The 26,608-nt window shown below is 50.7% G+C and overlaps 1 protein-coding gene across 1 annotated transcript in view; it reads left to right on the forward strand.

Annotated features, from left to right (window-relative positions):
* The first annotated feature begins 5,388 nt into the window (after positions 1–5,388).
* The window catches only part of LOC140390280 (cytochrome P450 2K1-like), a 53,079-nt gene continuing 31,859 nt past the window's right edge, over positions 5,389–26,608 (forward strand). Inside the window, exons 1-3 of the mRNA XM_072475303.1 lie at positions 5,389–5,875; positions 9,193–9,355; positions 11,066–11,215. Coding sequence (XP_072331404.1) covers positions 5,675–5,875; positions 9,193–9,355; positions 11,066–11,215 — 514 coding nt within the window. The 5' untranslated portion in view covers positions 5,389–5,674. The remainder of the gene's footprint in view (positions 5,876–9,192; positions 9,356–11,065; positions 11,216–26,608) is intronic.

A 26,608-nucleotide genomic window follows, 5' to 3' on the forward strand; every position in this document is an offset into this window, starting at 1 on the left:
GCCTGATAAAGGCTCTGAATCTACACTTTGATTTGGATCAGCCATAAATTTTCTTGATCGCTGACTGCCGTGACTATTCAGTCCCGTTTTATTTTAGTTACTGCAGTGACTAATCTTCCAGTCACGTCTATGATAGTCTGAACGACTGGCACTTGATTTATTTAACACAGTCTATAAAAATGTTCTTTTCAAGGGTCGAAGTACTGATTGATGTGGCTTTAAGACTTTTAATGGGTGAAAAGGATATTTCTTACCCTAGTCTAGCCGTGGGTTCTGGCTGTCTTCTGGGCCTCCTCCGATTATCTCCGAAGCTTCCCGAAGGTTCCGGACCTCCTCTGATTATCTTCGAAGCTTTCCGTCGTCACCTGGGCCTCCGAATGTCGTTCAGTACTCCCCCCTTCTGCCTGACTACGCCAAATGTAATATTTCTTGTAATCAGCCGACTACGCCAAAATGTAAGAATCTTGTATTTGAAAGAATGTTAACTCCTGGCTGGCTCGCCAAAATGTAGGAATCTGTAATTGATGGGCTCTTAACCTGTCGAACTACGCCAAGTTTGGGGGAAGCTTAGTTGATGAATCAAAGTCCTGGCGCAATACGACAAGTTGTAAGATTTGTAATATTTCTTGACTATGCCAAGTTGTTCGGTTCCTTGTATTATTCGACTGTGTAAAGTTGAAGGAATTTATATCATCTCCACTATACGGTTACCAGTAGCACTTTGCGAATACTGGGACTCAGCAGAAATTTCAGTTAAAACTTCTCAGGTGCCAAAAAGAATTGTTTTATTTGTAGTTGCTTGATTACAATTTGAAAGTCATTGAAAAGGCAATTCGTAGACAATTCGAAGCTTTCAGAGAATTACAGACATTATCTTTTTTTGCTTAGGCATACAGCTCGAAAGTAACTTTTAAAAGGTCAAAGTCTGGCAATGAAACATGAAGAGAGAGAGAGAGAGAGCTAATCTTCAGCTAAACTCAAGCTCAAAGTCAAAAGTGCATTACATCACTGACACAGACTAACAGACTGACAGAACCCCCAAAAGACATCTCTTAAACTAACAGAAAGACTATTAAGGACAAAACTAACTAAACTAACAGATAGACGACACAACACAAAAACAGAAATTAAGGACAGACAACACAGCACAACACCCCAAAGACAACACCAACTAACAGAAAGACAACACTAAAATGGCGAGCGGAAACTTTTCAGTTATACACTTTCATATCTGTCTTAAGTCATCTAATCACACCCCAATATAATCCTAATTGGTTTGGGGTAGACTCAAACACATTTGATTTGATGGCAAGCCGTCCATCTTCAATGTGCAACATCAGCTTTTTAATTGTTTCATGTCTACATGTTATGGAATGTGATATTCTGCTAATCTTTACCAGCAATAGACTGGTTGTAAGCTGGCTTGGCTAATGTAACAATTGAGACTTCATATCGAGAAAGATTGAGTAAAATATATATGATTCAATGCTCTTACAAACTGCATTGGACTCTTGCCACCTCGTTGCCATGGAACTCAGTCCTTGTCCTTGACAATTAGCACAAGCAGTGTCAAATTGTCTTGCAACTGTGCTGTTATAATCGATAATGGAATTTTATGCTGTTTCATGTATCATATTAAAGTCCTGAATTTATGTGTGCTGAAATTCTCATTTTTAAAATGAGTACTTAAACAGCTATCTTTTACCTATACTAGTTGTATTCGAAATACCTGGCTTCTACACTCTTTGGCCCAGCCTATACCTGACGCCAACCGCAGCACCACGACCAGAAACAAGTTCAAGATCAACGATCGCGACCAGACGAATGAGCCCAGCAGAACCGAAGTTACTTCTCCAGACCCAGCCACTCCAGATCCGAACAAAGGCCTTGTTCCTCTGCCAAAGCCGGGTGCCTGCAGTTAAGTACAGGTTGTTGTAGTGTTAGGTATAATTTAGCTTCTAGTGTTTTTATGTTGCATGTGTGAGTTAATCTTGTGTTTAAATAAACTATTATTGAACTTGAACTAACTGACTGGTTGTTGGGTCTTTGATCAATATCCGGTTGAACCTTGTGGTGGTATCATTTGATACCTGGCGACTCTGAAAGCAATATCCTCATTAATAACGGTCAGACTAATATCTGACTAAAGTAGATACCCCAGACTTGGCACCATTATTGGTGACGCTGGTGGGATAGTATTCCACTCATTAAAAGAGCAACATTATTGGCGTCTCCGGTGCAAATTGGCAACATGGGTTGGAATGGTTCAATTTTGGCGCAGGCATCTCTCAATTGTGTGATGGTTAGTGGGGTGGTGTACACGAAATCGGGCTCATCATCAATCAATGACTTGCACTGCGCGGGGACTGGATTTATGGGGTTGTGTGCTGCCTGTTCAGTCGGTGGTGCGGGTGCTTTCCTTTTCGGGGCCTGGGGGGCTCTATTCTGATTCTCAGTGTCTTCTATATATCTATGGGCAGTTTCATTGAGTTCCTGCCAATCGGGACCATTTTCCTGATCTAAATTGGGTCCAAAGGTGTCTCTGAATCCGCTATGCACTGAGAGCAGTGACTGTAACCTGGCTATTTGTTGCCTACATTTGGCGTGAACTCTGCCTTTGTTCCGTTGTGGAACTATGGAGTGCTCGTAAAGCTGCCTTCAAATCTGTGCATTGTTTCTTTAACTGTTCTGCCTATTGTTCCGTCTCTTCTCTTGCCAAAACTGCGCGTTGTGTATCTTGGTAGGCCTTATCGTATTATGTCTGAAAGCTGCTTAGTTGAACTATACAAGATTGGTGTGCCCGTTTGACATCAGCCATCTCCTTGTCTTTAGCTGCTAGCTGCTCTTGGAGTTGCTCGTTAACTTTCTCACATTTATTAAAATTTCCCTCACCCTTCTCCTCTTTCTCTACAAGTTGTCTGCGGAGCGTCCTCACAACCTCCTCTGTGCCCCGCAATTGTGCCAGACAGGACACGATTGCCATCGGCTCATGAACTTTTCATACATTCTTTTTATGTATCTCGGTTAGGTTATCCCACCAGGTTTGTCCTATGCTTCCTGGACTTGACTCTTCATTTGAACAAAACTTGGACCAAAGGGGACATCCTTTCTCCTTTAAATAGTTTCTCAATTCCTCTTCCCATATGGAGCACTGCTCTGCTCCACTGGTCGCTGCGACCTTGGATTCCTGCGGGTTCATTAGGCGTTCCATTGCCTTTGCTGCCATTGCTACTAGTATCTCTTCTCCTACCGTAATCCCTGTTTCTCTAGCGTAAATTTGGGACAGGGGGAATAAGGCACCGATTCGAACAGCGGGTATGGCCTAAGCTATTTTCCGGTTCACAATACTCCCGATAGTTTTACGCAACAAAATCTAACGAGGTTACCTTTGTACGCATGCAAGTTAATACACACTTCCGAATCTTGGAGATTTGATCGATACAGGCCTCACACGTGGTTTCTTTCACTTTTCCCAATTGCATTTCTAATTCAACGTTTTGTGGGTTCTCGCGGAGTAACAAAATCACTTCTAGGTCGAGTCCCACCAGAGTCGCCAATAATGTTGCCAATTCCCACCGGAATCACCAATAATGTCGCTCTTTTTAACTGGATACTGATATTTTTAATGAAGATACTGCTTTTCAGAGTCACCAGGTATCAAATGATACCACCACAAGGCTTTACCGGATATCGATCAAAGACCAAACAACCAGTTAGCTAGCTCAAGTTCAATGATAGTTTATTTACACACAAGAATTACTTCGACAAGCAAAATAAAACACTACAAGCTAAATTACACCTAACACTACAACAACCTGTACTTAACTTCAGGCACCCGGCTTTATGCAGAGGAACAAGGCCTTTGTTCAGATCTTGCGTGGCTGGGTCTGGAGAAGTGACTTTGCTTCTGCTGGGCTCATCCATCTTGTAGCGATCGTTGGTCTTGAACTTGCTTCTGGTCGTGGTGCTGCAATTGGTTTTAGACGTAAGCCGGGGCCAAGAGAGACTGAACACATGGCAGTGTCTCTTTTTATCCTTCGGGGGTTTTGCGCTCTTTTGGGCAGCCCTTAGCTTTGGAGCCAAGAATTTGGCAGGCCTCGATTATTGGCCTCGATCTTAGCCAATAAAGGGGCGGGTGCCTTGAAGGCTGGGTGTGTCCTGAGCGGTCATTGACCTTGGCTGTTTGGGCTTCCTGGGTGAAGGGAGTGGCGCCGATGAGTCTGGATCTGTATCTGATACCTCAGTACAAGTCTTTTGTTTTGCGGAATTGGGCCATTGGAATGCAAATTGGCTGGGGGTTTCGATAGTGTCTGGTTATCTAGTGGCCAATATACACTTAAGCTCTGAGTTTGTCTGGATATTGCATTGGCCATATTTCCCGTGATTCTTTGCAAGTGGCCATGTTTCCCTTTGTAAGTGGCCATGTTTCCCCTTGTAAGTGGCCATCCCAGATGGCTACACAATACACACCCCAGACGCACACTGATCGGGGCTGAAAAGATGGGGCAGGTTGTATTGGAACATGCCCATAAAGCTGATGGGTTGGCTGGGGGCAGTGGATACCCAGGGGAGTGCCCTGGGGGAGGGTCAGCTAAATGACCCAGGGCACCAGGTTTAAAGCGGGCTGTCAGCAGCATGTACAGCTGCATGGCTGCCTTGCTGACTGTGGTAATGGTGTAGCGTACCCATCCACCCCGACCCCACAGCTACCTCCTGGCCAACCCCAGTACTCTCTCCAGCCCTGGCAGAAGGCCCCTGGCCAGTGGCATGGCTGTCGGCGAACTTTGGTGGTGTTGGACACTGACTGTACACCCCCTCTCTCTCTCTCAGAGCAGCCACCACACCAGGTTCATAATTTCTTCGGGAACCCAGCCCATCGGAGGTGGAGAATCGCAGGTGGGCCCACTAATGATATACAACCGGTGTTGCAACGACACGTATTGTGCATCGCATTGACGCCATTTTAGAGGAGCGGCATCGTGATTCGGCGGCAAACCAGCACTGGCCGCGATTTCGGTGTCGGGAGCTATTCTCCGCCTGATCGTACGCCCCGATTTCACCGGCAGCTAAAGGAGAATCCTGCCCGGCCTTGCTGACAGTGCAGCCCTCCCTTAGTAAGGCACTGAAGAATTTTGTGTGCGAGTGGGACTTGAACCAGGAACTTTGCCATTCTGAGGTGCAGCGACAGAAAAAGAGCAGACCTGCAGCTTCAAATCCAGTCTAAATTGTGGGTCTGGACAAAACATATTCTCTATTTCTCTCTGTCTGAATGGACTCTGCTAGGCCTCACAGCCTCACTCCCAGGGGAACGCAGTCCAGCACGTCACGGTTTCCCTGTTCAAGGTCAAACGCTATCAAGTATCGTAAACTGTAAGGTCAGAGTCCTGTGCAACAATCTGTTCAGTTAAAGTATAACTGTCTGGACAGGGAAGGTGTGGACTAAAATCCCTCTGCTCGACGACGAATGAATTTGAGGCGGATTCTTGGAACCCATTAAGAAGGGGGAAAGGACTGAAGGACCATCCCAGATGATAAGATAAGGACACAAGTGGCCTCCATTCTGTGGTTCCCCAGAAAGCAGTATTCTTATTTCTAGGTTTTACTGGCGTTCCATTTTAAAGTAGACAAGACCAGTTCAGAGCAGGATTCTAATTTCCTTGTTCCTGGTTTGCATATGATGTCTGCCTCCAGTATCTGCCCCACAGACTACACATTGGGCCTACTGGCCTTGACACTGCTCCTTGTCCTGCTGGTTTCCCTCGTACGACGTAAGGGCGGAGTGGGAGACAACCACCCTCCCGGACCCAGTCCCCTACCCCTGATCGGCAACCTGCACCAACTGGACCTCAAGAGGCTGCACTGGTCTCTCATGCAGGTTAGTGAGAATCTTTCCCTGAGGACTGCGGGGCAGCGGTGATTTACCAGTTACACATCCCAAGGAGATGTGCTGGGGGTGGAGGGGTTGGGGAAGGGATATGGGGGGCGGGGGGTGGGGGGGGGTGTGGGCTCTGAAATAAGAAGAGGACAGACCTTGAGATGAAGCACATCTTTGATGATTTTTAAGTGTGTGGCCTGTAATCTGAGAGTCTGCAATCTGAGACACTGTAGTCTGAGGGACTGCAATTTGAGAGCATATGATCTGAGAATCTGTGATTTGAGAGTCTTTGATCTGAGTGCCTTTAATGTGAGAGTCTGTGATCAGAGAGTCTGAGATATGAGAGTCTGTGATCAGAGAGAATCTGATCTGAGAGGCTCTGATCAGAGAGAATCTGATCTGAGAGGCTGTGATCAGAGAGTCTGTGATCAGAGAGAATCTGATCTGAGAGGCTGTGATCAGAGAGCCTGTGATCTGAGAGTCTGGATACGTGCATCTCTGACTTGTAAGTCTGTGATTCTGGATCCGTGAACTGGGGTTCTGAATCTGTGATCTGTGAATCTGTGATCTCTCATCTGAAATTCTGTGATCTAAGTCTGCTGTCTGCGATCTGAGATTTTGTGGTCTGAGATTTTGTGATCTGAGAGTCTCTCATCAGAGAGTCTATTATCTGTGAATTGTGATCAGAGAGTCTGTTATTTGTGATCTGAAATTTTATGACCTGCGATCTGAGAGTCTCTGATCTGTGACTCTGTGATCTGTGAGTCTCTTTTTCTGATCTGAGACTTTGTGATCTGTGAGTCAGTGATCTGAGAGTCTCTGATCTGTGAATCTGTGGTTCCTGATCAGTGATCCGGTAGTCTGTTATCTGTGATCTGAGATTTTGTGATCTGTGAGCCTGTGATCTGAGGTTCTCTGAGTCTGTGATCTGAGATTCTCTGAGCCTGTGATCTGAGATTCTGTGAGTCGGTGATCTGAAATTCTGAGGGTGTGATGTCTGGTTCCTAATTGGACTGTGACTGAACCAAATGGGAGGAGAAAGAAAATTGCAAAATAATGTCACTTCACAAGGAGTTGGGCAAGGCAAGTGTGCTAGTGAACATTTACTTTAATCAACGACACGTGTAAAAATTACTTGGTCAAAAAATATCACCTGCGGGATTCTCTGTCGGCGAGATCCTCTGCTTTGCCGGCAGTGCGCCCACGCAATTTATTATGGCCAATTCACCTAACCTGCACATCTTTGGACTGTGGGAGGAAACCGGAGCACCTGGAGGAAACCCACGCAGACAAGGGGAGAACTTGCAGACTTCGCACAGTGACCCAGCGGGGAATCGAACCTGGGATCCTGGAGCTGTGGAGCAACTGTGCTAACCACTGTGCTTCTGTGCTGTCCTGCAGCACGGTAGCACAGTGTTCAGCCAATTAATTACACCAAGGGGAGAAGGCTCCTAACAAGTGATAGTAACATTAAAGCGTCCTGAATTTTTCTGAGTTATGTCGATAATTAATTACATTGAGGAGACAGAGATGAATTGAAATGAAAATCGCTTATTGTCACGAATGGGCTTCAAATGAAGTTACTGTGACAAGCCCCTAGTCACCACATTCCGGCGCCTGTTCGGGGAGGCTGGTACGGGAATTGAACCATGCTGCTGGCCTGCCTTGGTCTGCTTTAAAAGCTAGCTATTTAGCCCAGTGTGCTAAACCTGCCTCTGAAAGAGTGAAAGAAGGAAGGTTGCATTGATAGTGTTTTTCACGGCCACTCTCTAAGTGCTCCACAGCCAATGAAGTGTATTCTGTCACTGTTGTAGGAAATCTAGCCGCCAATTTGCACAGAAAGATCCCACTGGCAGCACTGTGATAATCTGATAATCTGATTTATGTGATGTTGATTGAGAGATAAAAATTGAGCGGGACACCAGGGGATAACTCCCCTGCCCTTCAAAAGGCCAGAGTGCATCAGGAATGGGAAAAGGGCCTCTCAGTAAATATTCCCGGAGAACCAAGGGGTTTGTTGGTTGGTTCCACTGAATTCGAAAGCGAACGTCACTTCCTGGGCCAGCATTTGTTGCCCATTCGTAACTGACCTTGAACTGAGTGGCTTGTTCAGCTATTTCAGAGGGGCAGCTAAGTGTCAGCCACATTGCTGTGTGAATCTGGGGTCATGTGCAGGCCAGATTGGGTAAGGACAGCAGATTTCCTTCCCTAAAGGTTTTTCACGAAAAGCAACTCACGGTCATCATTGGACTTTTAATTCCGGATTTTTATAGAATTCAAATCTAGTGGTGGTGGGATTAGAACCCAGGTCCCCGGAACATTACCCTGGGTCTCTGGATTACTCATCCAGTGACAATGCCACTACTCCACTGCCTCTCCAGTATGTTGGAGTCTGGGCGTTAACAGGACCTGTCACCCAGCAAAATTGTTTGGCTTGCTTGGTGACTGATCCATCCGTCAAAAAACAAATTCCAGTCGGTTTACAAGGATTATCGGTGCACCGGAGCTGATTTGTGATATTAAGGAGGTTGAGGAGATGGAGGGTGCGACTTAATGCCCAGAAAACAGAGGCTTGTTTTGGGAACATACAGCAGGGTGTTTCTTGGCGTCTGCAGCGTCGAGAACAACCCCATTTTCAAACTAGACGGTTGTTTTACCCTCAACGAGGAATGGCCTGCCGAGGCCACACTTACCTCACTCCCTGTACTGACCAGCTCAGCTCATCAGTGCAGGAAGAGTTCAGGGAGCCAGTTTTAAATGCCGCTCCGAACTCTTAACCACCCCCCCCATACTCCCCACTGCAGCCTCATTACCCCCCAGTACCCCAACGCATCTCTCAGGGAGTCCTCGGGACCCCTCATCCCACCTTTCAAAGGCAGGACACCCCAGACCTGATACCTGGCAACCTGTCGCCTGGGGACCTTGGCACTGCCAGCCTGGCATCCTGATATTGCCCCTGCCAGCTTGGCAGTGCCACCCAGACACCCTGGGTGGCAAAGCCAGTGCCCCAGGTGCCCGAGTGGCAGCGGGAGTGCCAGGGTACCACCCTGCCCAGAGCCCAACCACCCGAGGGCCTCCAATGGCCCAGGAGGCTGTTTGATCACAACTGAAATTCAATGTTTATTGGGGCGATCCCGGGTTATGATGGTTATGAATCGACGATGATTCTGAGGCGTTATCTTTCCCCAGATTGAGGAGCTGGGCTTTGAGGCTCAATCAGTTGTTCGTTTCCTCTCTGTTTTTCCCATGACTCGTTCTTCACTGTCGCTCACGAGAAAGGACAATTCAACCTAATTAAAGCTCTCTCTCTCCTTTAGCTCTCAGAGAAATACGGAAGTGTATTTTCAGTGGCGATTGGGGCACAGAAGGCAGTGGTGCTGGCGGGCTATGACACGGTGAAGGATGCTCTTGTGGACCATGCTGATCAATTCGCCGGGAGGCCACACATTCCGATCTTTGACGAATATTCGTTCCGACGTGGTAATTGACATTTGTGTCATGATATGTATATCGGTACGCCTGTGAAGGATTAATTATTACATCTCAGTGTAATTCAACACTAGAGGGCACCACCAGCTCCCAGAATAAATATCAGACCACAGGGAATGTTAGCAAAGGAGAAGTATTGATCACAGCACGAGGAGTAGTTTAGATCAGAGAGAGAGTTAACACGAGGTCATCATTAGTTAATACGAGATTATAGATTACTGTTTAACAGATTCAACCTTACTTTATTAGTAGTTATAGCTCAGTAGTGTGTGTGAACTTTATTTGATTAATCGTTATTCAGTAAATTAGTTTTGCTTCAATGTAAGGATTGGGGGTTTCTTTATCATCAACTCATCAGACCATTCTGGACCACAAGGCAAAGAATAACAACATATTACCACAAACTGTAACATAAACATTTGAACCTGTGTTTTTCTTGCATTGTTTCCTCGGCTCAATCAGTTTGTCGCATCGCAGATATCAAAGTGGGATGGAAGACTGCGGAATTGAGCTATGGCTCTTTGACCGCCTTCTCTCTCAGCTCGTTAGTAGCCAAGGGCCGGATGTTACTGTCCCCACCGCAGGCCCTGTCCCCACCCTCACCCCAAGGATTTAGCTGGGGGGAGGGGGGGGGGTAGCGGATGGAAGGGTAACCTAAAATTTGCCAGGTGGGTATCCCAGCACCTTCCTGCGCACCCCTACCTGGTCTTCATAATACAGGAGGTGTGGATGAGGCACCTCCTAGCGTGCCAATATAGTGTGGCCAATCCACCTAACCTGCACATCATTGGGTTGTGGGGGTGAAACCCACACAGACACGGGGAGAACGTGCAAACTCCACACGGACAGTAACCCGGGGCCGGGATTGAACCCGGGTCTTCGGTGCCATAGGCAGCAGTGCTAACCACTGTGCCACTGTGCCACCCCTAGATGAGAATTTCGAATAATAATTAATTGCCACACTTCACGTGCCTGACACACGACCTATTGAGGCCTGTAATTGGATAATTATTGTCCAATTAAGGCCAATTCAAACTGCCTCCAGTGACCATTGAATAATGATGGGGGAGGGGAGTGAAGAGAAGGCCGTTGTTCTTAACATAACTGGTTAAAAGGTGGGAAAGGATGCGGAGAGGGTGTTCCACGACATGGGGGCACAGACTCCCTCCCACTCAAGGTGTTACCCCGCCACTAGATCATTTTGACATTCTGAATTCTCCCTCAGTGTACCTGAACAGGTGCCGGAATGTGGTGACTGGGAGCTTTTCACAGTAACTTCATTGCAGTATAAACGTAAAGCTTGGGTCACTGTCTGTGCGGAGTCTGCACATCCTCCCCGTGTGTGCGTGGGTTTCCTCCGGGTGCTCCGGTTTCCTCCCACAATCCAAAGATGTGCAGGTTAGGTGGATTGGCCATGATAAATTGCCCTTAGTGTCCAAAATTGCCCTTAGTGTTGGGTGGGGTTACTGGGTTATGGGGATAGGGTGGCGGTGTTGACCTTGGGTAGGGTGCTCTTTCCAAGAGCCGGTGCAGACTCGATGGGCCGAATGGCCTCCTTCTGCACTATAAATTCTATGAAAATCTATGTAAGCCTACTTGTGACAGTAAGATTATTATTATTATATGAATGAAAATTATTTCCATTTACATACGCTCCCATTCTATGCAATATTTGATCAGCTGCTGTTGTGCCACTTCTAGGTATTATATTCAGTGACGGGAAGCGATGGCAGGACACACGAAGGTTTGTGATATCAAAACTCCGTGACTTTGGGATGGGCAAAAAATCCATTGAAGACAAGATTGCTGAAGAGGTCAACTTACTTGTGAACATCCTTGAGAGCCATAAAGGTGAGCACTTTGTGTGTCAGGCTCGTGAAGTGTTGCAATTAATTATTCATTCAAAATTCTCATCTAGGGGTGGCACGGTGGCACAGTGGTTAGCACTGCTGCCTATGGCACCGAGGACCCGGGTTCAATCCCGGCCCCGGGTTACTGTCCGTGTGGAGTTTGCACGTTCTCCCTGTGTCTGTGTGGGTTTCATCCCCACAACCCAATGATGTGCAGGTTAGGTGGATTGGCCACACTATATTGCCCCTTAATTGGAAAAAAAGAATTGGGTACACGAAGATTAAGAAAAAAAAAAGAAATTCTCATCTGCACAAATGTGTCTCACTGGAATCAGAGAAATCATACAATCACAAAGTTACAGTGCAGAAGGAGGCCATTCGGCACATCGAGTCTGCACCGGCTCTTGGAAAGAGCACCCTACCCAAGCCCACACCTCCACCCTATCCCCATAACCCCATAACCCCATAACCCATTAACCCAGTGACCCCAACCAACACTAAGGGCAATTTTGGACACAAAGGGCAAATTAGCATTCCCAATCCACCTAACCTGCACATCTTTGGACTGTGGGAGGAAACCGGAGCACCCGGAGGAAACCCACGCACACACGGGGAGAACGTGCAGACTCCGCACAGATAGTGACCCAAGCCGGGACCTGGGACCCTGGAGCTGTGAAGCAATTGTTACTAACCACTGTGTTACCGTGCTGCCCGAATGAAACAGAACTTCCTCAAACTGCATTGAGACAGTTAAATTGGTGCAGTCAAACTTTAAAAAATATATGTTCATTAAGGCATTGATAAATAAACATCAAACAAACCACAACCTGGAGGAAAAAAGATAACCAACAGGTAACAAGCAGGAGGTCAAAGCACAACTCAATAAATAGCCGACAACCGCACCCCACCCTCCCTCCCATACCCCCCACCCTCTCTGCCTCCACTTTTTCAGTTAACCCTAATACCCCCCACCCCCCATTCCCCTGTCCCCCTGCTAACTTAACTGTCCTGGAAGAAGTCAATGAATGATTTCCATCTCCGGGTGAACCCTTCCATCGACCCCCTTAAGGCGAATTTAATGTTCTCCAATCTAAGGAAATCCGTGAGGTCGCTCACCCATACCTCTGGTTTCGGAGGCTCCGTGTCCCTCCACGGAACAAGATCCGTCTCCGGGCTACCAGAGGGGCAAAGACCAGGACGTCAGCCTCTCGATCCCCCCCCCCCCCCCCCCCCTGGACTCCCGGGTCATCTGACACTCCAAACTTTGCCAACTCTGGACTCGGAACCCCCTTCACCTCAGTACCTCTGCCATCCCGTCAGCGAACCCCCGCTAAAATCCCTGCAGCTTCAGACAGGCCCAAAATATGTGAACAAGATTCGCGGGCCCCAACACACACCGTACCTATCCTCCACCCCCTCAAAGAACCTACTCATTCCGGACACCGTCATATGCGCTCTATGGACTTAATTGAACAATAAATTGAATGATACTCAGAGTGGCACACGCATAGGACCCATTCACCCTCCTCAAGGCTTCCTCCCATAATCCAGCCTCCAGCTGTTCCAGCAACTCCCCTGCAGGATTCACCGGCATGGGCCCCAGCACACCCTCCTCCCTCGAGGTGCCCGATGGCCCGTGTGCCTCTCTATGGGATGGGGGTGCGAGCGGAGCCATCCCCCAAGGCCCCCCCTACCACCTGGCCAGTCCTGGAGGCCCGCTCTGGTATCGACCACAGTCTGAACGTTAGCGGCCATGGAGCTCAGGGGGTGGGCCATCCCTGCTACACCGGCCAGCACCTGGGCAATGGAGCCGATGCTCTCAGCCATGGCCTGCTGGGACTGGGCCATGGCCTACTGAGACTGGGCCATGGCCTGCTGGGACTGGGCCATGGCCTACTGAGACTGGGCCATGGCCTGCTGGGACTGGGCCATGGCCCGCTGGGACTGGGCCATGGCCTGCTGGGACTGGGCCATGGCCTTCTGGGACTGGGCCATGGCCTACTGAGACTGGGCCATGGCCTGCTGGGACTGGGCCATGGCCTGCTGGGACTGGGCCATGGCCTGCTGGGACTGGGCCATGGCCTGCTGGGACTGGGCCATGGCCTACTGAGACTGGGCCATGGCTTGCTGGGACTGGGCCATGGCCTGCTGGGACTGGGCCATGGCCTGCTGGGACTGGGCCATGGCCTGCTGGGACTGGGCCATGGCCTGCTGGGACTGGGCCATGGCCTGCTGGGACTGAACCATGGCCTGCTGGGACTGGGCCATGGCCTGCTGGGACTGGGCCACACTGAGGAGCGCCACTGCAATCTGCAGCTGGCTCTGGCACATGGCTGCCTATGAGTGGGCAGCCATGTCCTGGGGCACGGCCCCACCTGCACAGGTAGCCCCAGGCCTTGCATAGCCTGACCCATGCCCGACACCTTCGCCCCCAGTGCTTTCACCGCGGACGACACCCGTGTGGTTTTGGCCTGGGTGGCATGCATGACCATCACCGTTCCCTGCTCCTGCAGGTGGTTGGACACCTCCATCTGCGCCCGCAGATGCTGGAAGCCGGCCGTCATCCCCTCCTCTAGTCCCTGGGTCTCTGACTGCACCGGAACTATGGGTGAGAGTGGATATTCCAGGAACCCGGGACCCGTCCAGGCGGCAGCTGGATGTTGGGGCCGGACTGCCCTCCGACCGTCCGGCCCAGCGGCTGCTCCTACCTCCACCTGCTGTGCCGGAACGGCTGTGTGGTGCGCACCAGTAAGTGTCCCAGAAGCCTCCTCACTAAAGAGCCCAGCTGAGGTGATAGTCGCCTAGATGGTTGAGGGTTTGGGAGACAGCAGTGGCACAAAGTCTATGTCCTGATTGGACCAGAGGTCCGGGGTCTCCTGTGTCGTGGTGTGCTGTGTGTCTGTCTCCTGAGTTTCCGTCCTGGGTCGTGGTTTCCTGGCTCGACTCGGCTGTATAGCTGTTGTTACGTCTGCCCTCCCCGTCGGTGCTTGGGGGGCACCGGCCCTGACCCTGGCTAGGGGCAGTGGACGCTGGGACCATCGCCGGCTGGCCCGGCAAGACACAAGACAGCATGTATGGTTAGACAGACGGACGGGGGGTGAGGCGTGAGGTGGTGAGGGGGTGCGGTAAGGGGGGTTGGGGTGAGAGGGTGGTGTGAGGGGGGTACTTTGAGGGGTTGGGGTGAGGGGAGTGGGGTGAGAGGGTGGTGTGAGGGGGGGGGTGTGAGAGGGGTGGGTGAGGGGGGTGGTGTGAGGGGGATTGGGTGAGGGGGTGGGGTGGCCACACATGTGCTGTGAGGGGCAGCATACACGCAGGGGGTACTCACTTGGTGGTGCACCTCTGACCTCAGCATCGGCAGCCTCCCGCTCCTCTGGCCCGACAAACAATGTCCAGCGCCCACTGCTCAGGCACATTGAGGGGGCTGGTGGTTCCCCCTCCGGTCTTCTCCCGCTCCCGGCGGTTATGCGCAGACTTTTCCTGGGGGTGGGGGGGAAACACAAACAGCAGCAGTTTAGACCGTCCGTGCATGCAACCGGTCGTGATATGCAAACATGCAGCTAATGAACACATAGAATAGGACACGACCAATGAGCAGTCAGGACACTCAGAGGTGGTATCTCACTATGAAAGGGATGAGGCACTCACACCTCGCCTCTTTCCACCGACCAACATCTACAGAGTGAGTCAGGGTGTATCCTCAGCATCACATCCCAGCACGTGGCTTAGAGCAAGGCTGGTTCAGTTAGACCGAGTTACTCCATTTCGATTAGCAGAGAGTCGAACTCATTGAGAACTGTGCTAATAGTTCAATAAAACACATTGAACTCACTTCAAAGTCTGGAGCATCTTTTACTCAAAACTGCATCAAGTGGCAGCTTGTGTTATTCCAAATTACAGAACACAACATGATACCAGGAGTCTGTTCAATCTAGTTAGTTCAACTCAGCAAGATCCGTGACGACCAGCGAATGTGTACCGGCACAATGGAAAAGATTCCGGCTCCTCACCAGCTCAGGACCTCCGGCAATCACAGTGCCAACTGGCGGACATTCAAGCAGAAATTTGAGCTTTACGTCGAAGCATCAGACCTCAATGATGCACGGAAGATAGCTCTTCTCCTCACCACAGCGGGTGATCACGCCTTGGAAATATTCAACTCATTTCATTTCTCCGAAGACCAGGACAAGACAAAGTTTCAGACCATCCTGGACAAGTTTGACAGCCACTGTGAGGTGGACACCAACAAAATCTTCGAGCGCTACATATTCAAGCAGCGATTGCAAGGTAAAGGCGAATCCTTCAACTCATATTTAACTAACCCTAGACTGCTAGCGCAATCCTGCAACTTCGGTGATATCCCTGACTCCATGATCAGAGACCAAATCGTTTTTGGAGTTCACTCTGATCCTCTGCGGGAGCAGTTACTGAAGATCAAGGATATGACCCTGCCAGTCGCGATTGAAACATGCACAGTGCATGAGTACGCTAAAAATCGCTATTCCCTGTACAAAATGGCAGAAAATGATAGACTAGCCTCCCACGAGGCAGAGAGGTGCAGGCCACCTCCCGGATGCAGCGCCTCAACATTGATGAAAGCGGCCATTTTGCGCGCTCTTCCCGGGGCCCGGCGCATGCGCAATGCGAACGGGATAACGAAGCGACCGAAACCCGCACTGTGCAGGTGCAGACGGCTGAGAACCGCACTGCGCATGTGCAACGATGCACGGAGCGCCAGGACACTGACGTCATGACGTATTCGAACTGTGGCACCGCCCATTTAAAGAAACACTGCCCTGCAAGAGGCAAACACTGTTTAAACTGCGGGCAGCCAGGCCACTATGCAGCCCTGTGCAGATCTGCACCACCAGTCAGGAGCCAGCACTCCCAATTCCGACAACGGCGCATCCGGAGTGTGCAACAATGCCGACAGGATTCTGATCCCGGCGGTGCAACGGATCCAGATGATGAATGCCTGGACAACGCCTACCATGTGGGCATTATTACAACGTGTGAATATACCACACCAGACACATCGCAAGTCCAATCCATCCTAGCTGTGGATTCCGAGGACGAATGGCGAGCAGTGAGTTGAATGGCGAGCACTGCCCCATCCAGTTCAAGCTGGACTCAGATGCCTTTGCCAACCTCCTCTCACAGGCAGACTTCAGACGCATTAAAAAGCCCCCCACGGTTCTTCCAGCTGCCTGCAAGCTCCTGGATTACAACGGGAATGCCATCACGGCACTGGGATCCTGCCATCTGCACGTATCCAACCGACACACACATCCACGGTTACGCTTTGAAATTGTTAAGCCGGACAGGGCATCCCTACTAGGTGCGCACGCCTGCAAGCAGCTGAACCTCATTCAACAGGTTTACACCACGACATCCTCCCATGTGGATCTTCAGGCCGGCATCGACAACATCCTCGCCCAGTATCCAGATGTGTTCAACGGGATGGACACGCTGCCGTATCGATACAAGATTCTGCTACGACCTGATGCCACGCCAGTGGTCCAGGCAGCATGACGTGTCCCTGCTCCACTGAGAGAGCGCCTGAACACACAGCTCAAGGATCTTCAGCAAAAAGGCATCATCTCCAAGGTCACCGAACTGACTGACTGGGTCAGCTCGATGGTGTGCGTAAAGAAGCCTTCGGAGGACCTGCGCATCTGCATTGATCCCAAGGATCTCAATAAGAATATCATGCGGCAATACTACCCCATCCCTAAGCGGGAGGAACTCACAAGTGAGATGGCACACGCGCGAGTCTTTACCAAATTGGATGCATCACAGGGATTTGGGCAAATCCAGCTGGAAGAGTCCAGCAGAAGCCTCTGCACCTTCAACATGCTTTTTGGCAGATCCTGCTAAAATCGCATGCCATTTGGCATCATCTTGGCATCGGAGATATTCCATCGTATCATGGAGCAGATGATGGAAGACATTGAAGGGGTTCGTGTGTACGTGGACGACATCATCATATGGTCCACGACCCCTGAAGAACATGTGTCCCGTCTCCAGAAGATATTCCGCTGTGTACATGTCAATGGCCTAAAGTTAAACAGGCCCAAATGTTGTTTTGGCACATCGACGCTCAAGTTTCCAGGCGACCAGATATCACAGTATGGTGTGCGCCCGGACACAGACAAAATCAAGGCCATTGAGGCGATGAAGGTCCCTGAGGACAAAAAGGCGGTGCTGCGCTTTTTTGGTACGGTCAATTTCTGGGCAATTCATTCCAAACATGGCCACACACAACACGGCCCTACGCAACCTGGTGAAAAAGTCAACTGCCTTTGAGTGGAAGGCGGCACACCAGACAGAGTGGCTGGAGCTGAAAGCCAAGCTCACCACTGCACCAGCCCTGGCATTCTTCCACCCGGACCGGGAGACAAAGATATCCACAGGTGCGAGTCAGGATGGCATCGGTGCGGTGTTGCTTCAACGAGATGACACATCATCAAGGACAATGACGCCCACTGAAACCAAATATGCTCAGATTGAGAAGGAATGCTTGGGTCTTCTCACCGGCATCCTCAAATTTCATGATTATGTCTACGGCCTGCCGACATTCACTGTCGAGACAGATCATAGGCCTCTGGTCCACATCATCCACAAGGACCTGAATGACATGACACCTCGGTTGCAGAGAATCCTGCTTAAACTTAGGAGGTATGACTTCAACTTGGTATACACACCTGGCAAGGAGCTCATCATCGCTGATGCATTGTCCCGCTCCGTCACCTCGCCCAGTGAGCCGCTGGAGATCATCCAGCACATTGAATGGCCGGTGCAGCTGTGTGCGAGCACTCTTCCGGCGACAGATGAGACAGCCGAAGACCCCCTCTTGCAGCGCGTCATCCACAACCTCACCAATGGCTGGCAGAAAGGGCAGTGCCACAATTTTACAATGTGAAGGATGACCTGACGGTGATTGATGGTATCCTCCTCAAGCTGGACAGGATTGTCATTCCGCTCAGTCTCCAGAGCTTGGTGCTGCGCCAGATTCATGAGGGACACGTGCGCGTCGAGAAGTGCAGACACAGAGCCCGGCAAGCTGTCTACTGGCTCGGCATCAGCCAGGACATCTCGAACATGGTCCTGAACCGTGCTACCTGTCAGCGGTTCCAGCCAGCGCAGAGCAAGGAGACGCTCCAACAGCATGACATAATGACCTCTCCGTGGCCCAAGGTTGGCATCGAACTCTTTCATGCGAATGGCCGCGACTACGTATTGATCATCGACTATTTCTCGAATTACCCTGAGGTGCTGAAGCTCCTGGGCCTCACCTCTCGGACCGTCATCAAAGCCTGTAAGGAGACGTTCTCCAGGCATGGCATCCCAATCACCGTCATGAGCGACAATGGCCCGTGCTTTAGCAGTCGAGAATGGTCCACGTTTGCAAGGTCATACAATTTCCAGCATGTCACCTCCAGTCCGCACTATCCGCAGTCCAATGGAAAAGTCGAGAAAGGGGTGCACATTGTGAAACAGCTCATCAGCAAGGCCGCGGACTCTGCTTCCGACATACACCTTGCACTGCTCGCGTACAGGGTGACTCCATTGTCCACTGGCATGTCGCCGGCTCAACTCCTGATGAACAGGAACCTGCGGACGACGCTTCCAGCCATACACCTGCCCAACCTGGATCACCTCCCGGTGCTGCAGATGATGCAGCAGCTCAGTGACTGTCAAAAGCAGGGCTATGATGCCCATGCCACCGATCTGGCCGTGCTATCCCCGGCAGACACTGTCAGGATTAAGATACCGGCTGGTGGGTGGTCTGCCCCGGCTGCCGTTGTTCGACAGGCCGCGCCCCGCTCTTCTGTTGTACGTATGGCTGATGGCTCCATCGTGCAAAGGAATCGACGGGCACTGCGCAAAGTTGCCTGCCCGCAACCACTTTCTCCTCCATTTCCATATGTTGAATTGCCACCTCCTGATACGCCGCACCACGAGGCCACCAGTCAGGCTTCCATCCCGCCTGTCAAGGCGCCGTCGTCCCCTCTGCCACCTCTCCGGCAGTCGACCAGGATCAGACGCAAGCCTCAGAGACTGGACTTGTGAACGTTTGTTTTGTTTGCTCTGTTCTGTTGTCCTCCGTCAGTCACGTTAGACAGACTCATTCACATGTAAATACATTCACATACGCCAACAAAAGATTTTTAAAAAGGGGAGATGTCAGGATATGCAAACATGCAGCTAATGAACACATAGAATAATACACGACCAATGAGCAGTCAGGACACTCAGGGGTGGTATCTCACTATAAAAGGGATGAGGCACTCACACCCCGTCTCTTTCCACAGACCAACATATACAGAATGAGACAGGTTGTAACCTCAGCACCATACCCCAGCACGTGGCTTAGAGCAAGGCTGGTTCAGTTAGACTGAGTTACTCACACGGGATCAGGGGTGAGCTGGCAAGGTGGATACAGAACTGGCTAGGTCATAGAAGGCAGAGAGTAGCAATGGAAGGATGCTTTTCTAATTGGAGGGCTGTGACCAGTGGTGTTCCACAGGGATCAGTGCTGGGACCTTTGCTCTTTGTAGTAGAAATAAATGATTTGGAGGAAAATGTAACTGGTCTGATTAGTAAGTTTGCAGACGACACAAAGGTTGGTGGAATTGCGGATAGCGATGAGGACTGTAAGAGGATACAGCAGGATTTAGATTGTTTGGAGACTTGGGCAGAGAGATGGCAGATGGAGTTTAATCCGGACAAATGTGAGGTAATGCATTTTGGAAGGTCTAATGCAGGTAGGGAATATACAGTGAATGGTAGAACCCTCAAGAGTATTGAAAGTCAAAGAGATCTAGGAGTACAGGTCCACAGGTCACTGAAAAGGGCAACACAGGTGGAGAAGGTAGTCAAGAAGGCATACGGCAAGCTTGCCTTCGTTGGCCGGGGCATTAAGTATAAGAATTGGCAAGTCATGTTGCAGCTGTATAGAACCTTAGTTAGGCCACACTTGGAGTATAGTGTTCAATTCTGGTCGCTACACTACCAGAAGGATGTGGAGGCTTTAGCGAGGGTGCAGAAGAGATGTACCAGAATGTTGCCTGGTATGGAGGGCATTAGTAATGAGGAGCGGTTGAATAAACTTGGTTTGGGGGCTTATACCGGACCTGGAGGTAGGAAACTTGATTTTAAGAGGGGACTTTAATACGGTGCTGGACCCGGGGCTAGATAGATCCAGCTCAAGGACCGGAAGAAGGCCGGCAGCGGCCAAGGTACTTAAGGGGTTTATGGACCAAATGGGGGGAGTGGATCCATGGCGATTTCTTAGACCTAGGGCTAGGGAGTTTTCCTTCTTCTCCCATGTCCATAAAGTGTACTCCCGGATAGATTTTTTTGTTTTGGGAAGGTCGTTGATCTCTAGGGTGGAAGAAGCTGAGTACTCAGCCATAGCGGTTTCGGATCATGCCCCACATTGGGTGGACCTGGAATTAGGAGAGGAAAGGGAGCAGAGAACACTCTGGCGATTAGATGTGGGACTGATGGCGGATGAGGGAGTGTGTGCAAGAGTGCGGGGGTGTATTGAGAGATACCTGGAGGTCAATGACGACAGCGAGGTCCCTGTGGGAGTGGTATGGGAAGCACTAAAAGCGGTGGTCAGAGGAGAGCTGATCTCCATTGGGGCCCACAAAAGGAAAACAGAGGCCAAGGAAAGGGAAAGATTACTGGGGGAGATTTTAAGGGTGGATAGGGAATTTGCAGAGACCCCGGAGGAGGAATTGTACAGGGAGAGGAAACGACTCCAGACGGAATTTGACATTCTGACCACCAGAAAGGCGGAGGTACTGTGTAGGAAGGCACAGGGGAGGAGGTATGAATATGGGTAAAAGGCGAGTCGCCCGTTGGCTCATCAATTGCGAAAGAGGGCAGCAGCGAGGGAGATAGGAGGAATTAGAGACGAAAGGGGAGACACGGTGCGAAGGGCAGGAAAGATAAATGAGGTGGTCAAGACCTTCTATGAGGAACAGTATAGGTCTCAACCCCCAGAGGGAGAGGAGGGGATGCGGCAGTTCCTGGACCAATTGAGGTTCCCGAAAGTGGAGGAGCGGGGGGTGGTAGGCCTGGGGGCACCGATTGGGGTGGACGAGGTTATTAAGGGACTGGGAAGCATGCAAGCAGGGAAGGCCCCAGGACCAGACGGGTTCCCGGTGGAGTATTACAGAAAATATGTGGGCTTGTTGGCCCCGTTGATGGTGAGGACGTTCAATGAGGCCAGGAAAGGGGGGACTCTACCCCCGACGATGTCGGAGGCGACGATATCGTTAATTTTGAAGAGGGATAAAGATCCGTTGCAGTGCGGGTACCCATTTCATTATTGAACGTGGACGCCAAATTGTTGGCAAAGGTACTGGCATCGAGGATAGAGGACTGTGTCCCGGGGGTGGTGCACGAAGACCAGACAGGGTTCGTAAAGGGGAGACAACTGAATGTTAACGTGCGACGACTATTAGGGGTGATAATGATGCCCCCAGTGGAGGGGGAGGCAGAGATAGTGGTGGCAATGGACGCAGAGAAGGCATTTGATAGGGTGGAGTGGGAGTATTTATGGGAAGTGTTAAGGAGGTTTGGATTTGGGAACGGGTTTATTAGCTGGGTTAGACTTCTTTATGGGGCTCCAACGGCAAGCGTAGTTACAGGTCGACATAGGTCGGAGTATTTCCGACTATATAGGGGAACAAGACAGGGATGCCCGCTGTCTCCATTGTTGTTCGCGTTGGCAATTGAACCTCTGGCCATGGCGTTGAGAGACTCCAGGAAATGGAGAGGGGTGATTAGAGGGGGAGAAGAACACCGAGTATCGTTATACGCGGATGACCTATTGTTATACGTGCCGGACCCAGCGGGGGGGGGGATGATAGAGGTTATGCGAATTTTGAGGGGGTTCGGGGATTTCTCGGGGTATAGGCCAAACATGGGGAAGAGTGAATTATTTGTGATACATCCAGGGGACCAGAGTAGAGAGATAGAAGGCTTGCCTCTAAGGAAAGTGGAAAGAAACTTCCGATACCTGGGGATTCAGATCGCTAGGAGCTGGGGAACCTTGCACAGACTTAATCTGACACGGTTGGTAGAACAAATGGAGGAGGACTTCAAGAGGTGGGACATGCAGCCTCTATCGCTGGCGGGCAGGGTGCAAGCAATTAAGATGATGGTCCTCCCGAGGTTCTTATTTGTATTTCAATGTCTCCCTATACTAATCACCAAGACCTTTATAATAAAATAGACAGGAGCATCACGAGCTTCGTGTGGGCAGGGAAAGTTCCGAGAGTAAGGAGGGGGTTCCTTCAGCGTAGTAGGGACAGAGGAGGATTGGCACTACCGAACTTGGGCGATTACTATTGGGCCGCCAATGTGGCAATGATACGTAAATGGATGATGGAGGGTGAGGGAGCGGCGTGGAAAAGACTGGAGAGAAAGTCCTGTAAAGGGACGAGTTTAGAGGCGCTGGTGACGGCGCCGCTACCGATCTCACCTAAAAAGTTTACCACGAACCCGGTGGTGGCGGCAACATTGAATATCTGGGGACAGTGGAGGCGACAGAGAGGGGTGCGGGGAGCCCTGGTGGGGTCCCCAATCAGGAACAACCATAGGTTCGCCCCAGGAAGAATGGATGGAGGATTTCAGAGCTGGTACCAGTTGGGAATTAGGAGGGTGGGAGATTTATTTATAGATGGGACTTTTGCGAGCTTGGGAGCATTGGAGGAAAAGTATAAGTTGCCCCGGGGAAATTTCTTGAGATATATGCAGGTGAGGGCGTTTACTAGACAACAGGTGAGGGAATTTCCGTTGCTCCCGACACAGGGGATACAGGACAGGGTACTTTCAGGCGTGTGGGTCGGAGAGGGCAAGGTGTCAGAGATTTACCGAGAGATGAGGGAAGAGGGGGAGGAGTCGGTGGGCGAACTAAAAGGAAAGTGGGAAGAAGAACTAGGGGAGGAGATAGAGGAGGGTATGTGGGCTGATGCCCTAAGCAGGGTAAATTCCTCTTCCTCATGCGCCAGGCTTAGCCTGATTCAATTTAAGGTGCTACATAGAGCACACATAACGGGAGCAAGATTGATCAGGCTCTTTGGAGTGGAGGACAAATGTGGGAGGTGTGGCGGGAGCCCGGCAAACCACACACATATGTTTTGGGCGTGCCCGGCACTGGAAGGGTATTGGAAGGGAGTGACGGGAGTGATTTCGCGGGTGGTGAAGGCCCGGGTCAAACCAGGCTGGGGGTTAGCTCTATTTGGAGTTGCGGAAGAGCCGGGAGTGCAGGAGGCGAAAGAGGCCAACGTTGTGGCCTTTGCGTCCCTAGTAGCCCGGCGCAGGATCCTACTCATGTGGAAGGAGGCGAAACCCCCCGGACTGGAGGCCTGGGTAAATGATATGGCGGGGTTCATTAAACTGGAGCAGATAAAGTTTGCCCTGAGAGGATCGGCTCAAGGGTTCACTAGGCGGTGGCAGCCGTTTCTCGACTACCTAGGGGAACGTTAGAGGGAAGACAGATGACCAGCAGCAGCAACCCAGGGGGGGGAGGGGGGAGGGGGGGGGGGGGGGTTTAGTTTAGTTTAGGTCAAAGATAAAGGGGTTTTGTTACTTGTGCAGTGTTAAAAATTTCTGTATTGTTATTGTTGCGTTTGCTTTGTAAGAGGGGAAACATTGTTGTTTGGGAAAAAAATTTCAATAAAACATATTTTTTTTTAAAAAGAATAAACTTGGTTTGTTCTCACTGGAACGAAGGAGGTTGAGGGGCGACCTGATAGAGGTCTACAAAATTATGAGGGGCATAGACAGAGTGGATAGTCAGAGGCTTTTCCCCGGGGTAGAGAAGTCAATTACTAGGGGGCGAGGGGCAAGGTTTAGAGTAGATGTACGAGGCAAGTTTTTTACGCAGAGGGTAGTGGGTGCCTGGAACTCGCTACCGGAGGAGGTGGTGGAAGCAGGGACGATAGTGACATTTAAGGGGCATCTTGACAAATATATGAATAGGATGGGAATGGAGGGATCCGGACCCAGGAAGTGTAGAAGATTGTAGTTTAGTCGGGCAGCATGGTCGGCACGGGCTTGGAGGGCCAAAGGGCCTGTTCCTGTGCTGTACATTTCTTTGTTCTTTGTTCTTTGTACATTTAGATTAGCAGAGGGGCGAACTCATTGAGAACTGTGCTAATAGTTCAATAAACCACATTGAACTCACTTCAAAGTCTGGAGCATCTTTTACTCAAAACTGCATCAAGTGGCAGCTTGCGTTATTCCAAATTACAGAACACAACACAGCCCAGGGGTGTGGTCTCTGATGGCCAAAGTGCACAGGGCACCTGGCCATTGCCACTGGCTTTGGTGGGTGCAGCCATGGGTCAGGGTGGGGGTCCGACTGTCCCACTGGGGGGGGGGGGGTGTGGGAGGTCACATGTGTGTGGAGGTTAGGGGGGTTGGCACCAGTGGCACAGTGCTGGGTACTCACCCTGGCTCCCCTGAGGAGGTCAGGCAGCTTCTTTCGGCACTGGTCTGCAGTGCGGGCCACCTCGCTGACGGCGCTGACGGCGGCTGCCACTTCCGCCCAGGCACGCCGAACAATGGCGCCTGCTGTCTTGCGTCCCGGCCCAAGGTACAACACCAGCCTCCTCTCCTCCACGGTGTCCAGAAGTGTCCAGCTTGCCATCCTTAAATCACGGGGCCGCTCGTCTGGCGGCCATCTTGCCTGCAACGCTGAGTGTGGGGGGGGGGAGAATCAGCTGCCGCGGCGTCGCATCAATGACGCAACCCACGTATCTGCGACCGCTCCCTCGGTCGCTTCCCGTCGCGCCCATGCTAGCCCCTTGTGGGCCGTTTAATTGCTCCTCTGGAGGCCCGATTACGTGTCATGAAACTCCATCGTTTTCCTGACGGCGTCAACTCTTAGCCTCATTATCAGAGAACCCAGCCCCAAATCTCCAAACCTCTCAATCCCCACCCACTGCCAACCCTGAAAACCCTCATCCAGTTCCCCCAGAGCGAACCTGTGACTCCCACAGATCGGGGCCCAACCTGAGGCCCCCTGAGGCCTCAAGTGCTGTCCCCACTGTCCCGAGACCCTCAGGGCTGCCATTACTACCGGACTTGTGGAGTATCTGACCAGAGAGAACGGCTGAGGCGGCATCAAAGGCACTCCCAAACATTAGTTGGGGGGGATGGGTTGGAGGGTTGGGGGGGAGGGAGGCTGTGTATATTAAGGATAACTATGGGTAATCCCTGATTCCTTTTTGTCATTTGTTTATGTAAACATGCGGGCTGATGTTTGGGGGTTGGTGGGAGGATGGGAGCGTTGTTATTGATATGGGGATTGACATATCTGTTGCTGATTATTGTTTATTGTTGGTGGGTGTAAATTCGGGAGAAAATGTGAAAAAGGAGAATAAAAATACTTTTTTTTAAAAAGCACTCCCAAACTAGTACCCTTACAAGAGGCTGCCTCCATCCGTTCCCAAACCGACCCCTCCCCCACTACCACTACCCACTTTCTTACCATGGCTATATTTGCCGCCCAATAATAATTGATCAAATTTGGCAGGCCTTCGCCCATGCTCCGACAATGTTTTCTTTTCTGAGGGACCTTCCCCACCCACACAAATCCCAATATCAATGTTATCCTTCTTGAAAAAGGCCTTGGAGATAAAAATCGTGAGGTTCTGGAATACAAACAAAAACCTCGGGAGCACCATTATCCTTAGACTGCACCCGCTCCGCCAATGACAACGGAAGCACGTCCCAGCTTTTCAATTTGCCCCTCATTTGCTCCACCAACTGAGCCAGATTCAACCTGTGTAGTTGCTCCCACCCCCGCGCCACCTGAATACCGAAAACGCGCCCCCACCACCTTAAACGACAACTTACCCAGTCTCCTCTCCTGCCCCCTCGCCTGAACCGGAAAGACTTCACTCTTCCCCATGTTTTAAACAGACCGAATTTCACCAAAATGTCCATAACATCCCCGATGCTTTCCAATGTGTCCGATATGGTCGTCCGCACATAGGGACACCCTGTGCTTTTCAGGATGGCACCGTGGCGCTGTGGTTAGCACTGCTGCCTATGGCGCTGAGGACACGAGTTCGATCCTGGCCTTGGGTCACTGCCTGTGTGGAGTTTGCACATTCTCCCTGTTAAATTGGTGCAGTCAAACTTTTAACTTGTCGCTGGATTTGCCAGCCTCTGCAGGAGCCCTACAGGTCCCGACAATGGAATATTTTTAAGGCAGAGGAAGTTTCGATTGCACATCATTACAGTCACGTGAGGTGGGGTAGGAAATAGCTTCCCGAGACTACCGCTCCAGGTCTGACTGTAACAGAGGGTAGAGAGAGTTTAGAATGCTGGCCGTATTATCTGAATGCTGAAATTTTCCATCCACTCC

Source organism: Scyliorhinus torazame, chromosome 14 (genome assembly GCF_047496885.1).
Source record: "Scyliorhinus torazame isolate Kashiwa2021f chromosome 14, sScyTor2.1, whole genome shotgun sequence".
In the NCBI taxonomy this organism is placed as follows: Eukaryota; Metazoa; Chordata; class Chondrichthyes; order Carcharhiniformes; family Scyliorhinidae; genus Scyliorhinus; species Scyliorhinus torazame.